The sequence below is a fragment of the Cylas formicarius genome, unplaced genomic scaffold, assembly GCF_029955315.1.
Source record: "Cylas formicarius isolate icCylForm1 unplaced genomic scaffold, icCylForm1.1 PGA_scaffold_7__23_contigs__length_41026272, whole genome shotgun sequence".
NCBI lineage: Eukaryota > Metazoa > Arthropoda > Insecta > Coleoptera > Brentidae > Cylas > Cylas formicarius.
Genome location: NW_026844352.1, coordinates 40,188,295 through 40,204,464, shown reverse-complemented (window position 1 = coordinate 40,204,464; position 16,170 = coordinate 40,188,295). Strand labels below are relative to the sequence as shown.

The following is a 16,170-nucleotide window of genomic DNA, read 5'->3' as shown; positions in this document are numbered from 1 at the left end:
AATGTCCTCAAGCACTTTGGTTCTCAATAGCAAGTTCGCTATATATGAAAGAAAAGGATAAACGAGTAATATGAGGAAATATGGCTAAATAATTGTGCAATACAAGGAAATAGGGTAAAATCCGTAAAATCGGTAAAATTAAGAAACGATGGCAGTTCCTAAGATGACAAAGAACACCGTTATTTAATTTCTATATAATCTATCTTTGTATAATGTTTAATAAAAAATAATTACTTTAATATAATGCCTTGTTACTCCTCGCCATCGAGCATGAATCACCCCGTGTTGGAGAGTGTTCAATTTTCTCGAGTATAAACATGTTAACCGCATCGGAAATTCTTTTGAGATTTATCTCCTGTTTTCAGGATCAGTCGCCTTTCAGCCGGAGTTTGCGGAGCCCATAGAAAACCTGTCGATCCCTAAAGGAAGAGACGCGACATTTCGATGTTTAGTTCATCACCTGGGGGGATATAGGGTAAGTATATTTATTGCCGTTGACAAGCCGTCGAAACATCGCGTGTTACGGAAAATAAAAGGAAAGATGGTGTGTAATAAAGTGCGGGTCTGGATGAGATTACCGTCCCAATATGTCGACGTAGTGGGGTGTAAAATTGAATTTGTAAATACGGTCGAACCCGACACCTTATCTCGAAATCGTTTATATTCTTAAAATAATATATTTGTCAACATACTAAAGCCATGGAGCAAAAAGGAAAGTCCTTAGATCCAGTCAACCTCAAACCAGATAATGCTATTGAAATCTTTGGTTTTTAAATTAAAACCCAATATTTCCTGTGCGAACGATCACATTAGCTTCGACTGTCCCAACTTTTTCAATTCACTCTTGTTTAAAGTTAGTTATTTCAAGGTTCCTTCCTTCTTCTTTCTTCATTTTTCTAAATAAACTTTAACTGAGAATGATGTTACCATGGATCTGCTAGACCTAGACCTAGAACTCTACCACCGATGAGTTCATTTTATACTATTCATGTTTTTGTCGTCTTCATCGTTCATCAGAGCGCGTCACCTATACTTACAGCCCTCGATATTTCACGTTCCTCCCGATACCTCTTAGTCTACGCTGACAAAGGCCCCCGACGTAAATCAAATCCGAGCTGGCAACTTTTTCCGCCATCATGCCACTTTGCAAAGAATACACTGCCATAAGCGTATCGATTTCCTGTTTGCTCCGTAAGTGGAGAGAAAAAATGGCACTCCATCTGAACGTGCATCACATTATTCGAGGCAGATTTAAGATACAAGCCCCGTTTTTCGATAGCAAAGGTGATTTCGTGAGAAAGGTTCGGTCGGTAAGTGCGTTTTCCGTAACAAAAATTTGAAGAAAGGATTTCTGCCCTTCACAACCACTTCTCAATAATTTTATCCCTTGATTGAAGATTTCAATGAAGAGGACATTACATATGAAAGGGCTACAAGCTATCAGTTGCCCACTTCTTGCTTAATTTAAACAATCCAAGCTCTCTGCACATTGTAATTACTATAAACCTATTAGCTATCGCAGTGAGGAAAGAAAAAAATGTATTTGCGAACAACCCAACAACTCTCTCTATTCGCCGTAATACGCTGCCCACCTTTATATTTTTGTGTGTCTTAAATTCGTACCATCTTTTGTAAATGATAGAACAGAAAATGCAATACTTACTCTACTTCCCAGGATTGGATTTTAGGTCCACTTATGTCTGCGATTTTCACATGATTACAGTTTTGTTTTCATCATCTTTATGCCTATGACACTCATCTGTTCTTTTATTTTTCTGGGAAGTGCCTCAACAAAACAAACAACAGCGTTAATCTTGTGTTATTGCTAGTACTTAATCGAAATAAATGTTCATTGATGATGATATTCAGAAATGACAATTAAACTGATAATAATAAAAGCAACTTAACTGTTTTGGCTTCTTCGGGCAGTTGAATATTACTCTGATTTTCTATACAAATATAGAGGGCACGTTATAAGCAAATTAAAGGTCATATGAATTAATATATGGAAGTCGTACTTTGTCTAAATATTGTCTCAGACTGGCATATTTAGTTAGACATCCAGCATTTGAAAAGATCCTTCCGATACCAAATTATAAATATGAATATGTCTCCTTAACAGACTTTTGGAACTGAAAAATAAGTAGAAATAAGTAAAATGCTTTCTTAGATACCTCCCTTGGTCTTTTAGAGACTTAGTAAAGAGAGATTCAACTTAAGTAGAATGTCGTCTGGATCTAACTTAATACTTTTTCGTTAGTGAATAAGATGAAATCTGCAACCTTTTCCTGTGAGAGGTTTTGCAATCGAGGCTAGATGTATTGTTAAAGAGTGTCCAAGGTGCTCGAGTAATTTCACTTTGGGAACTTTTAGTTCCCCACTGATTTTAGAACACTAATTATCTTGTCTAAACTTAAGCTTACACTAAGCTTACTATAGAAACCATTTCTAAGGCTTCTTGCGCGTAAAATTTCTGTTCTTAAAACGTCATTTTCGGGACTGTTTTAAACAAAACAATTCGTCTTCCTAACTTTGGGAACATCCGATCTAATTTTACCGATTCTTCGCAATTTGTCTGTCGACGACGCGCGACCTTCGGATTGAGCTCAATTTTGGCTCGCTATCATGTATCTCACGTAAAAGTGGCTGCTAAGAAATGATTCAAATAAGATTTCCGATTTCAATTTGCGTAATGGCCCTTCACTTCGCCACGTGAACGAACCGAATTCTCCGAGGAAACGTGACTGTCGACATTTTTTCCTTGTACCGACTGGCTTTTTGGTTCTCCCTTGGTAGTTATTTGACTCTATTGGGAAAATCGAAATATTTTTTGAAGTTTTTGAAGGCGGTTCTTTCGAATGGTCGCGATATTTCGTAACGAACAGGCAACACTACGTCTCTCTTCATAAAATATTGCTTTGAAAATTAATACTAAATTTTTTTTTATAGACCATTTTTTATAGACAACTAAATAGAATGTAATTTAGGTCTAAATTAATGGTTTTAAGTTCCTTAAATTATCAGTTTTTCCTGCAAAGCAGTTTTGTAGAGAATCTAGATATTTTGCTAGAAAATAGACTCTAGCAAATTATCTAGCTTCTATTGAAAATCATTTACAGGGAAAACTGGCTTCAAAATTAATAAAAAAAAACACTTTCTTTTATAGACCACTATTATACTATGTTCAAATATTTTGGATCCTTCCTACGTTGTAGAGACCAAATCGTTATTGCTAACACTATTAGGTCTCCAAACTAAACAGAATATACAGTCGAAACTCTATATAGCGAAATTGAAGGGACTGTTTTTTTTTCATTATAACGAGTTATAGGCACTTAAAACATCTACTTAGGAACATTTTATATATATTCCCCCAGAATACATAAAAAATTTCTCTAGAAGCTTAATGGAATATAGAGCTTGCTGAATGGTTGGTGGTGGTCCCAGATCAACTTCTTCATCTTCTTCTTCCGCTTGGTGCTCTTCCTCACCCTTTCTTGCATGTTGTAATATGGCTTCTTCCGTCAAGTCTGCTGTTGTAGGCAAATCCTGATCTATCGCCATAAAATCTTGCAACTCCTCACTTGTAAACGTAATTGTTGTTTGAAACTGCTTTATCCACTGTCTTAGTGGCTAATAATCTTCAAGTCCTGTTCGCATTCTGTCTCGGTAATAACTCCCGCATGACGATAGGAGTGTTGAATTGTTTCTGCTGTCACCTCTTTCCAAGCTTTACTAATAAAGTTGACTGCATGTAGCACATTAATAGAAAATTTGTCTTCGGACTCGATTATTTCCATTATTCCATGATTTTCCTGTATCGACTCTTAAAACTTTTTGTTACGCTCTGTTCAATATTCCGCAGATTCCAACTAGATTTTTGAAGGAGAGATACGGAAATGGGATGCAGAATTAAAGGGGAGGAAAATACTACTTCTCTTAGATAACTACCCTGCGCATCCCCATATTTCAAAACTACGGAATATTGAAAACAACATCCGATGAACCAGAGCGTAATAAAAAGTCTTAAGAGCTGGAGCTGGAAAAACATTTTAATGGAAATGATCGAGTCCGAAGACAAATTTTCCATTAATATGCTAGATGCGGTTAACTCTATTAGTAAAACTTGGAAAGAGTTGACAGCATAAACTAGTCACCATGAAATCATCGTCATGCAGTCAAGCAGTTTCAAACAACAATCACGTTTACACATATTACACATATTACAACAAGCAAGAAAGGGTGAGGAAGAGCACCAAGAGGAAGAAGAAGATCTGAGACCACCACCAACCATTCAACAAGCCCTATATTCAGTTAAGCTGCTAGAGAATTTTTTTATGTATCATCGGGAAGATGCCACTCTCGAAGAAATGGTGCAAATGCAAGCCAAAGTACGAGACGCGTATTGGCGTACTAAAAAAATTCAAAAGAAAATGACCGTTTATTTGAAACATTTTGAATACAACAGCAGACTTGACAGAGGAAGCCATATTACAACAAGTAAGAAGGGGTGAGGAAGAGCACCAAGAGGAAGAAGAAGATGAAGAAGTTGATCTGAGACCACCACCAACCATTCAACAAGCCTTATATTCAGTTGAGCTGCTAGAGAAATTGTTTATGCGTCATGGGGAAGATGCCCCTCGCGAAGAAATGGTGCAAATACAAGCCAAAGTAGGAGATGCGTATTGGCATACTGAAAAAATTCAAAAAAAATGAGCGATTATTATTATTATTAAGTAGATGTTAAAATATGTATATAAAATAATTAAATATTACAGAACACATACGCGTATTGTTATTTTTCAAAAAAAAAAGCGGTTCCTTCAATTTCGCCATATAGAGTTTCGACTGTATGTAACTCTATCGATCCTGTGATCTGCGACTTTTCGATCTCCCGATAGCGAAAATTTCGTAGGAAAATTGGAGGCTGAATATAAAATTATATAAATTCGATTTCTGTCGGGGGCACTAAATTAATAATTATTTAGATGAGCAAATAAATTAATACCCAAAAGCAGGGAAACGCAATTGGAATTTATTATAAAACCGCTTAATGCAGTTAATAATGTAACGGTGGGATCCCGCGTTGTTTATTCGGGTTTGACGGTAAACGCATTGTTTAATTTTACACTTTACGATTGGATTTGGGTGTTCTAATTCTCTGGTTGTGTCGCGTGGACAGAAAAGTATCGGCCACGAACGTCCAATCAAAGGAGATCGCAAATTTCATCGTTCGTTAGTAAAATTGTTTTGTACAGGGTGTTTAAACACTAACGCGTATTGCAACATGAAAATGTCATCTAAATTTGTTCCTTTAAGAACAAGAATTAAATGTATATCCGTATTCTGTATTTTCTACGTCTAATGTAAAAGTGAAAGTTTTGTTGCAGAAAAAGTATTCTATACAGGGTGTTGTCGTAAAAAACTCATGTTTCAACACAAAAATATGCGCCTTATTGGTTACTTTACAAGCAATAATAAAAATTATATGCCTATTCGGTACAACACAAACACTTTAATCGGAAGTGTCACTAGCAAATTCAACTCTTCTCTTATTTTTTATATAATCTCCTATGTTCTCCGTTTAACGATATTTTTCTCATCATCTTCTCGTATCTCCCACTTCTTTATTGTTATCTTATAGTAGATATGCAGGCAGCATTCTGAACACCTTATCCGAGCATGAAGAGTTGTGTCATTTTGAAAGTATGGTAAATTTGTATTTCATATGGCAAAATATTCTTCCTTCCTTCGTCAATTCGGGCGTTTCGTTCTCAACGTATTTTGCCAAAGTATGGTGCCGTTTTCTACTGTCATTTACAACGGAACTAGACATAATACCGAAAATAAATTAAAATATATACGAAAAATTTTTTTCTCCTTGATACTCGGCAAAACATTTTTACCTCTGCAGATGTATCTGTGATGGATAGCAATTTTTTTCAAGAAGAACGTTATAACTAGGGTATACGTTTGCATTCCTTTGTTTTGCGTCTTCGATATTGCTTTTTTATTTTGGACACTTTCTCTGGTTCTGAAAGCTCTTTAAGAATTTGCGACGTATTTCTTCGCCCAGATGCCTCCAGATCTCTTTGTGCGGCGAACGTCAACTCTTCTGTGGAATACTTATAGACTGCTTATTTTATTTATTTTTTCCGTAACTAAATCCAGTTTACTGTCATCCTTATCCCCTTCTAAATGAAGAATATTTAAAACATAGGTCAAAACAGCAACAGTCTTCTATTGTAGTGCTACTGTTTAGTAGATTTCACCCTAACTCGGAAACAGGTTAACCCATTGGTGAAACAAGATTTATTAGATTGCTTAACTCAAAACTATTTTGAGTTAAATTCTTAGGTTTACATCTCTAAGGAAGGTTTGATTATGGGAAACCCACTTAGTCCACCTCAGTTCAAGTTTTCTCTGCACCAAAGATCAAACATATCTTCAGAATTGACATGGTTACTGAAAAAATTAATTTCTTTACACATAGGAAAAAAAGGTTTTAACACAAACATGGTCTTATTCATGGTGCAAGCCTTCTCCGTGCTCTATCCTGGTTCTCATGACTTCCGCCACTTTCCCTTGGATCACAATCTTCTCCATACCATCTTTCCGTATCACGTGACCAAAGTATTCTAGTATACGCTTCTGAATTGTTGGCAAGCAGCCTTCCGTCATTCCAAATATTTATTTCACTGCGTATGGAATTGTTTGTTCTGTGCTTCCGACCCATAAGTAGCGATGGATACAATTAACGCTTTGAGAAATCTCATCTTGCTCATTTTCTGAATGTGGTGGTCTTTTACAGATTTTAGCCAATCTACCCAAAGCTCCCCTTGATTTCTGGCTCGCACCTTCCTTTCCCAGTTTTCTAGAGCCCTTCTAATGATCCATTCTCGAATTGAACTGAGGTGGCTTTTACTTGATGAAAATCCATTTATCAAAATAAAATAAGAACTGTCATTATCAAATGACCATAAATACTTAATTAAGATTGTCAAAAATCGTACCGGTTTTAAAAAGTTTTTATTGCCGCCAGTGTGTTATTTGGAAAAATTGCTAAATGCTATTTGCCATTAGACAAATTAAGAAAAGTTTCATTTACAATTTTTCCCATGATCAGGTGACCCGGTAAATCGTATTTATGATGGTCACAGCCTCCTAGACACGATTTAAAAAAAAAATCGGAGCAGCTGTTGAATTGGTTTCACTTAGAAACCTAACGATGCCATCAAACATTGTAAAAAACATTTTAGATTCTACCTCATAGCCATTTTTAATGTTCTTATAATTAAGCAATTTTTTTATTTGTTCTTTCATTTTGGAGTTCTCTGCACGAGCTTAATTGGCATCTTCTTTCATAAACGAAAATTGTAACGGCTTACAGAATAAAGCGGACGTTGGTCTAAGATTGACCTACAAAACTGAGCCAATCACTTCAATGTTCAATTGTTGATAATACATAGCACCCTGTTCTAAAAGTGTAATAATCTCACGAATGGTTTTGAACGTTTTTTAAAAGTTCTCATTAAATTTTGTATCAATTTTTTTACATTGTTTAAGACGCTTGTTTAAAAACCCTAAAAACCCCGACGACCCAAGGTACATCATATGTACCTTGATGATGATTTTCAATTATGGAGCATTAATTTTTGAATTCTGTCTAAATTGTTGTAACACAGAACAATCTCATATGGATAACAGGTATAAATTATAAACAAATAGGAAATAATGTAAACTAATTTGCATTTATAATTTTTATGACGTGAAACGAAAATAAATCATTACTTTGGTACTTTGGTACAATTTTAAAAGAAAATTTAAAATGTTCCTTTTGTCAAAAAATAAAAAATATTCAGATTAATATTTGCGTATTTTGTTAAAATAATATTGCATATAAATATATACAATGATTGAATAAATTTTGGTTTCCGTTTATTTGCAATTTTATATTTTATATTTAGAATTTATATTTTGAATTTTTTATGTAGCATAACGCTAAATAAAGATTATATTATAAGGTTGTTCGGAAAGTCATTTCGTTTTTTCCCGTCAGAGGACTTAATTACGTTTTTTCGAAACCAACTTCACACTTAAGCCGCATAACCATTCTATGTCTTGAGAGCTGATATTGCAAGGCTTGTGTGTGAAAAAGTTCTATTAATTCTACGCAGTAGTTTTTGGTTGGTGCCCTTTTAAATATGGAGAGCAATAAGCAGCATTTTCGTCATATTTTACTTTTTTACTTCAGAAAAGGTAAAAATGCTGTCCAAGCGAGAAAAAAATTGACGGATGTGTATGGAGAAGGCGTGTTAACAGTACGCCAGTGCCAGAACTGGTTTGCAAAATTTCGATCCGGCAATTTTGATGTCGAAGATGCACCACGGTCTGGAAGGCCGGTCGAAGCTGACAAAGATGCGATAAAGGCATTAGTTGATGCAAATCGGCGAATAACCACACGAGAGATCGGTGAGAGATTAAATTTGTCGAATTCGACTGTTTATGGCCATTTGAAAGGCATGGGCTTAACCTCGAAGCTCGATGTGTGGGTGCCCCATGTCCTTACGGAGCGAAATTTGTGTCGTCGCGTTGACGTGTGTGATTTGCTCCTCAAACGTCAAGAAAATGATTCATTTTTGAAGCGGATTATTACTGGGGACGAAAAATGGGTTGTATACAACAATGTTAAACGCAAAAGGTCATGGAGCAGAAAAGATGAACCGGCTCAAAGCGTGTCAAAACCAACATTCACCAAAAAAAGGTGATGCTCTCGTTTGGTGGGATGTCAAAGGAATCGTTTTTTTTGAACTTTTGCGGGACAATACAACGATTAATTCAGAAGTCTATTGTCATCAACTGGACAAATTGAATGATTCACTTAAAGAGAAGAGGCCCGAATTAATCAACAGGAAGAGTGTAGTGTTCTACCAGGATAATGCGAGACCTCACACAAGTTTGGTCACTCGCCAAAAACTTTTACAGCTTGAATGGGACGTACTGCAACATCCACCATATTCTCCAGATCTGGCGCCTTCCGACTACTATTTGTTCCGGTCCCTGCAAAATTTTTTGGATGGCAAAACCTTTACCTCAAATGAAGATGTCAAAAACCACCTGAACCAGTTTTTTGCCAGCAAGGACCAAAACTTTTATGAGAGGGGAATTATGTTACTGCCAGAAAGATGGCAAAAGGTGTTGGACCAGAATGGCCAATATATAATTTAATAAAATATTTATTCATTATACGAAAACTGTCTTTCATGATTATGTGGCACATAAATTTCGTAAAACTCAAAAACTAAGTGTAGAGCAATCTCAAATGAGAAGCAGTTTTGTTTGGATTTTTTAAATAGACGTAATGAAAATAATTATTTTTTGAAAAACATTTTATGAACTGATGAAAGTTCGTTGTAATAGACAAAATACGCGATATTGGTCTTTAAATAATCCTACACAATTACACAAAATAAAAAAAAAAGTTTACTGGATATTATCTGCAACTCTTAGAGCACCGAATAGAACAACAATATTTAGAAGATTTACTCCTAAATACATCAGCGCGGATTGTGTGGCAGCAAGACGGTGCCCCTCCTCACAATGTTGTGCAAGTTAAAAATTTTTTAAACATTGAATATCCCTGAGGTTGGATAGATAGTTGGACAGCCCCGACTTAGCTTTAATGGATTTTCTCTCTCCTAACAGAGCTCCTTATAATAATGTCGTGGGGAACTTCAGCAAAGGATTTGAGAGGCAATCAATGAGTTTAGAGACAATCCGGAAACATTACCAAGTCCAATTAGAACGTATTCAGGAAAATGGTGGATATTTTATTTTTAGAAAGGTTCAAATTTTGACCTTTTTTTTTTCTCGCAATTGTTGGTTACTATCCAAACGCCTTTAATTATAATTGTTATTAACGTTAAAAACTTCCATAATCGACTGGAAAACGCTTAACGCGTTAATGTTTAATAATCAGAAAGCGCAATTGAAAGGAGGAACCTCGTGTAATGTCTACGAGACAAGGGTTTTAGTATGTCCGGGACGTAGTCGGGTGGCGGCTAAAATTATTATTATTCCGGAAGCGTAGGGAGAAACATGTTTGCGCATCTGTCACTTCTCGTATTAGCGGGCATGTCGGGAGTAAGATAAAAGTAATATCGGACGCGTGTGCCAAACGACACAAGCCTCGCAGACCAGGTTTTATCTCTTCTTTGTGACGTGCTTTTAACCTATCGTAGGTGTGTTAATCACGGCTCGGTGGCTTAACAGCGGCCACGACAAGTAGCGCTACACTGAATTTAAAAAGGTTATTGAGGGCGGTTTTAGCCGATATGGTCTGTTCATAGATATAAGAAATTGACCAATTGCAAGAAGAAGAATTATGCAAAATATGTGCGATGCTGACATTTTCTCGAGTGTAGATGAAAGTGATCAAGATATAATACGGCGTAAAATTTACCAGTTATACGCGAAACAAAGCGTGCCTACATTAAGTATCTTAATTAGGAGGCTTGAAATAGATGAAACCGGCGTTAAATGCGGCAGAACTGCCTTTTGGAAGTGTATTCAAAACATGGGTTTTAGATTTTAAAAAATTGACAAAAGGCACGTTTCGATGGAATCTTTTAGAATTCGGAAATGGCGACTGAACTTTTAGTTCTTATTTGTTTTTGATAAATGGATTTTCATCAAGTAAAAGCCACCAATTGTTTTTTTTTCGATCTTAGCTACCTAGATAGATACCGTAAAACTGCATAAGTCAGAGTTAAGCACAGCCTACTATTGTAATTATTAATTATTAAGAATTGCAAATATCTTTTTAACTACTTAATAAAAATAGGTGTGTGGCATTTCGTTTGACGGGGAATGTAATTAGAATACTATATTCTATTTAAAAAAAATGTAACTTTGTGTTATATCTCGTAAGAGAAAATTGGCGAAACTGGTAGATTTGCCCTTAAAAAGCCTTCAAAAAATCTCACAAATAAAAAAATTATAGACGGTTTTTAGAAACGCACATTTTTAAGAATCACCCTGTAGCTCAGAAACGCTCTGACATGAATATTTGTAGCCAGGAATCTGTTGCAGGTCGGATGGGTCAAGGCAGACACCAAGGCGATACAGGCTATCCATGATCACGTCATCACTCATAATCCGAGGATCTCAGTGTCCCACAACGACCACACCACATGGAACCTGCACATTAAAAATGTCCAGGAAGAGGACCGTGGTCAGTACATGTGCCAAATCAACACTGACCCGATGAAAAGCCAGGTAAACTAATTTGAATTTATAATGTTTATGAGCTGAAACTAGAATAAATCAATACAAAATTTAAAATGTTCGTTTTGCCAAAAAGTAAAAAATATTCAGCTAAATATTTGTCTATTTTGTTAAAATAACACTGCTTAAAAATATATCTATTTTACGTTTTATTATTATCTGACTGACAAATAAAACTATGTTTCTGTTTGACATAAAAAGATTAATTTCATATCTAGAATACAGAAAAATTTGTCAATTTACACCAAAATCTTATTGTATAGCCCAGCTGCTCCCCATTTTGAATTTTGTTCCACACTTTTGTTCAGTTTGCCTAATAGCAGTTGCAGATTGTTCAAAAGTCTGTTCATAGATAGAAGAAAGTGACTAACCGATACGAATTAAGGAAAGACACTGGCAAGCTGTAAGAATGAAATATGGTCGAACAGGTCCGTACTTTGCTTAGCATTTAATTATTTGGGATTTTGTTAGGAAAGATACTAAACAATATTTATTTATTTATGTTTAAATCTAAAACAAAATTACAAATAATTTTTATTACCTACTTAAATTACATAAAATTTTGCACATAATATATCAGTATCACTATCGCTATGATCGCCTGTTCTAATCATTATTTGTTCTATATTATTTGCGATAAGGATATAAGATTGTTCTGCTTTTTTATATGTTTAACAGAATTTTCCCAACTGTGTGTAGGGATGTTAAAAACTTCGGTTTCTATAAGTTTGAGGACATTGGAGTTAACACGGGGAAAAACATTGTTACGACGAATGGCAGATTTCAGTTGGTGCCAAACATATTCAATGGGATTAAATATACAGTGGTAAGGTGGAAGCCTTAAAACTGTATGCCCTAGATTTTTTGCATAATTATCACAGATGAATTCCTTTTGTAGGTTCAAGCTTTGTAGAACCTCAATTAATTGCTTTTTGGTATAATCTTCGTGAAAATAAATTTCGATATTATACACGTACTTTTGGATTGTTGCTTTTGTGTCACATGAGGAAGGGGTTTTAGTCAACTGTCTACTGTGATAACTTGCATTGTCCATTACAATGACGCTATTAGGAGGAATGTTTCGAACTAGTGTGTTTTTAAACCAACTTTCAAATAAATCAGCGATGGTGTCTTCATGGTAATCCAGAGAAGAATCGTTAATATTTTTCCATTTGGAATCCAAACATCTTTAGAGCCAGCATGCAAAATAGTTATTCTTTTACCTCTTTTTGATGGCGCGTTTGTTTTACACTTATCAGTTGAGTCAACCCAACCCTTTTCCGGGGTATCATAAGTGCCGAACCAGGTTTCATCCAATTAAATAATTGGCCTTTGTTGTTCTCTGTAAATCCTAATTTTTTCTAGATATTCCAGTCGCCATTTCAGAATTCTCAAAAGTTCCATTAAAACTTAATTTTTAAGGGTCACGAGCAAAAAAACTAGGAAAATTTTTAGGTTGCATGAAAATAGGCTTTTACTGTCAAACTGAAAAGTCATATTTGTTCTAGTTTTTTTCTACGGGCGATAGTACGTATTCTCATGAAAGAGATCTTACCGACGAGAGTTTAATGAGTTTTGTATTTAACGAAATAAAAAACATAAATGTATATCACTTTCATGAGGGTACTATCAGCGTCAAATTAAGCCTTTAGGTAAAAGGCGGATACGTACAGATACGTAAAACCTGTCTTTCTCAAATCTAAAATATTTTCAGATGCGGATAAAATTTCACACAAATACCAAAAGAATGTGAGAATTCTTCGTATGTCCTAATAAACATCTTACGAGCATACTTATCTGATATACTGTACAAACTACTTCTATTCTACAAAGCAGAGTAACAATTTTTTATTATTCTTCAATATAATCCCCCTTAACGTCAATACACTTATTACATCTCTTTATTAACGAGTCAATCAATCTTTTAACTCAAATTCGTCGTTAAACCGCCGTCCACGTAAGTCCTTTTTCAAATATCCAAGCAATAGTCGCTGGGAGCCACATCTGGACTATAGGGAGGATGATCTATTTGTTGGAACCCACACTCTAAAATTCAACAAAATGGCAGCTTGTGCAACACGTGCATTATCGTGGTCAGTTTTCCTCGACGTTTTACACATATGCCGTCTCGCAATTTATGTAATAATGTTGCGTAATATTTCTCATTGACAGTGGTATAAGTTTCTTTAAAATCTATCAAAAGAATTCCTTCACACTCCCAAAAGGTCGTGGCCATCTCCTTTTTTGTTGACTGGCAGACTCTGAGTTTTCTTGGAGGTGATTCACCCGCCACTCCATTGATACTTTTTTCGATAGAGGGTCATAATGGAGAGCCATTCTTTCATCTCCCGTCACAATAGTTTCCATCTCAGGCTTCGGTTCCGACCCACAGAGTTCCCAAAAAGACCGTGCACACTCGACACGGCGTTGTATTTGAATAGCCGAAAGGTTTTTAGGAACCCATCTTGCCCTAACCTTATGCATACCTAAATGATCATGCAGGATTCGACGAACATTTGGATCAGTAATTTCTGAGATTTCCTTGACCTTTAAACGTCGATCACCTCTTCCACAATAGCAACAATATCTTCCGTTATGACCTCCACTGGTCGACTAGTTCATGAATCATCTTCAAGGGAATCCTGCTCCATTGGAAAAAGTTTTGTCCATTCTTTCACTACAGAATACGAACGAGAACTTTGGCCGTACACACCATCCAGCCTTCCTTTAATAATTTTAGGTGCTAACCCTTCTTTTGTCAAAAACTTTATGACTGGTCTATACTCAATTTGCGTTATGTGCGACATCAATTTTTTCTTCGACTTCAATTTTTTTTTTCGCAGCCTACTAAGATATATATTGAAAAGAAGACAATGTCGTACACCCACTTGGTAGTAAATGTCTTTAGATTTACAAGTACGTAAGAGTTCGATCGGCAGTTGAATTCTGAAATCGCCATGTCGAATATTCTCCGAATTGTTCGCATTGGATCGGGCTTAGCGATTTCGGCAAATATTCGGAAACTTTGGTAGAAACGAGGGGATTCGTTTTCATGAAAATTTTATGCAAATGTAATCTTATAAGGATTTAACGCCCTGCGCGTCAAATACAAAAAAGAAAACCATAATTTATTTTCGGAATTAAAAATCGTTCCGTTAAATCGCGGGTTTCCGTCTGCCCCCGTTTTATATCAATTCCGCGCGATGAAGGAGAAAAATTCATGTTTCAACTCTGGACGGCTGCCACCAAAATTAGTTTAGGTTTCTGGAGGTTCGAATTGGAGCTGCCCCAAAAACAAACTGTAGTGGCTGATTCATTATATTTTGACACCTATATCAGATAAAGTTTCAAAAATTTATGGTTTATTGACATTCCATTCAACGGTTTTTGCAATATTTCAGTTTAAAAATAAATATCATTCGATTTCTGGACAGTAGCCATATTGTTTAAGAATAGTCAAGTAAGCCTTGATAGCGACCACATTATCTGTGTTTGCAATTGTTTTGACAATAAGCTATTATCTTCATTCGGGTTTAAAGGCCGTCGTCGATTGGAATTACTTCCTAACGTTTCGCTAGCACGAGTGGCGAGCTTCTTCAGAGGTCCTTCCATCTCCGATGTTGGACGTAGACTGACGATTTCTCCTGCGCAGGTTGTATTTATGCCGATTGGTGGAGGACGGGGCTTGTTCCGCTTCGGTTGGTCTCGGGATATCGATCGGTACTGCTCGGGCGTTCCTAAGGATCGGGTTCCAGATTTGGTTGAGTCTAAGGGTCTCCTCCTTTCGGTTGAAATTGTGTGGGTGTTTTTGAATCTCAATGGCTTCCCTGACTAGTCTGTTGTGATAGCCGTTGACCGATGCTAGTAACTTACAGCTCTCAAAGTGTATCCTGTGTTCCCCGCTGCCCAGTGCGTGTTCAGCCACTGCAGACTTCTCTGTATGTCCTAGCCTGCAGCTTGCTTTATGCTCCTTAAGTCTCGTTCCCATTGATCTCTTGGTAGTTCCGATATAGACCTTTCCGCATGAACACGGAATGCGGTAGACTCCCGCAGCTGAAAGTGAGCCCCTCTTGTCCTTCGCTGACTTAATGGTCTGCTGGATCTTCTTTGTAGGCTTAAAGATTGTTTTGATGTCGTGTCTTTTCAATACTCTGCCAATCCTGTCGGTGACACTCGGAATATACGGCAGATATGCGTGGGAGGTGGAGGGTCGTTGTTCGGTATCCCGTGATTTTGATGATCTTGAGTTCATTGATCTCTCGATCTCCCTCTTACTGTAGCCATTTGCCTCGAACGCAGTTTTTAGGTGTTCAAGTTCCATCTGGAGGTTCTCCGGTTCGCAAATCCTTCGGGCTCGTTCTGTCAGGGTTCTGATAACCCCATACTTTTGACTTGGGTGATGGTTGGATAGAGCATGCAGGTATCTGTCCGTATGGGTTGGTTTTCTGTAAACTGTGTGGCCCAGCTTGTTACCTCGCTTCCTCACTAGTACGTCCAAGAATGCAAGTTGTCGGTCATTTTCAGTCTACATAGTAAACTGGATGCTGGGATGCTGACTGTTGAGATGCTGCAGAAAGTTGTTGAGCTTGTCCATACCATGTTTCCAAATCACGAAGGTGTCATCCACGTACCGGAACCACGTTGCTGGCTTGTACTCTGAGGTCTCGATCGCTTTTTCCTCAAAGTGTTCCATAAATAAGTTGGCTATAACCGGGCTTAGTGGGCTTCCCATTGCCACTCCGTCCAACTGTTCGTAGAAGTTTCCCTTCCACACGAAATAGCTACCGGTCAGACAGACTTCAAAAAGTTTGCAAATATCGACAGGAAATATCCTGTTCACCAGGTCCAATCGACGACGGCCTTTAAACCCGAATGAAGATAATA

At 36.7% G+C, this 16,170-nt stretch overlaps 1 protein-coding gene across 1 annotated transcript in view; it reads left to right on the top strand.

Moving 5' to 3' along the window:
* The first annotated feature begins 243 nt into the window (after positions 1-243).
* The window catches only part of LOC132705152 (lachesin-like), a 58,568-nt gene continuing 42,641 nt past the window's right edge, over positions 244-16,170 (top strand). The window contains exons 1-3 of the mRNA XM_060675587.1: positions 244-292; positions 366-475; positions 11,092-11,277. Coding sequence (XP_060531570.1) covers positions 244-292; positions 366-475; positions 11,092-11,277 — 345 coding nt within the window. The remainder of the gene's footprint in view (positions 293-365; positions 476-11,091; positions 11,278-16,170) is intronic.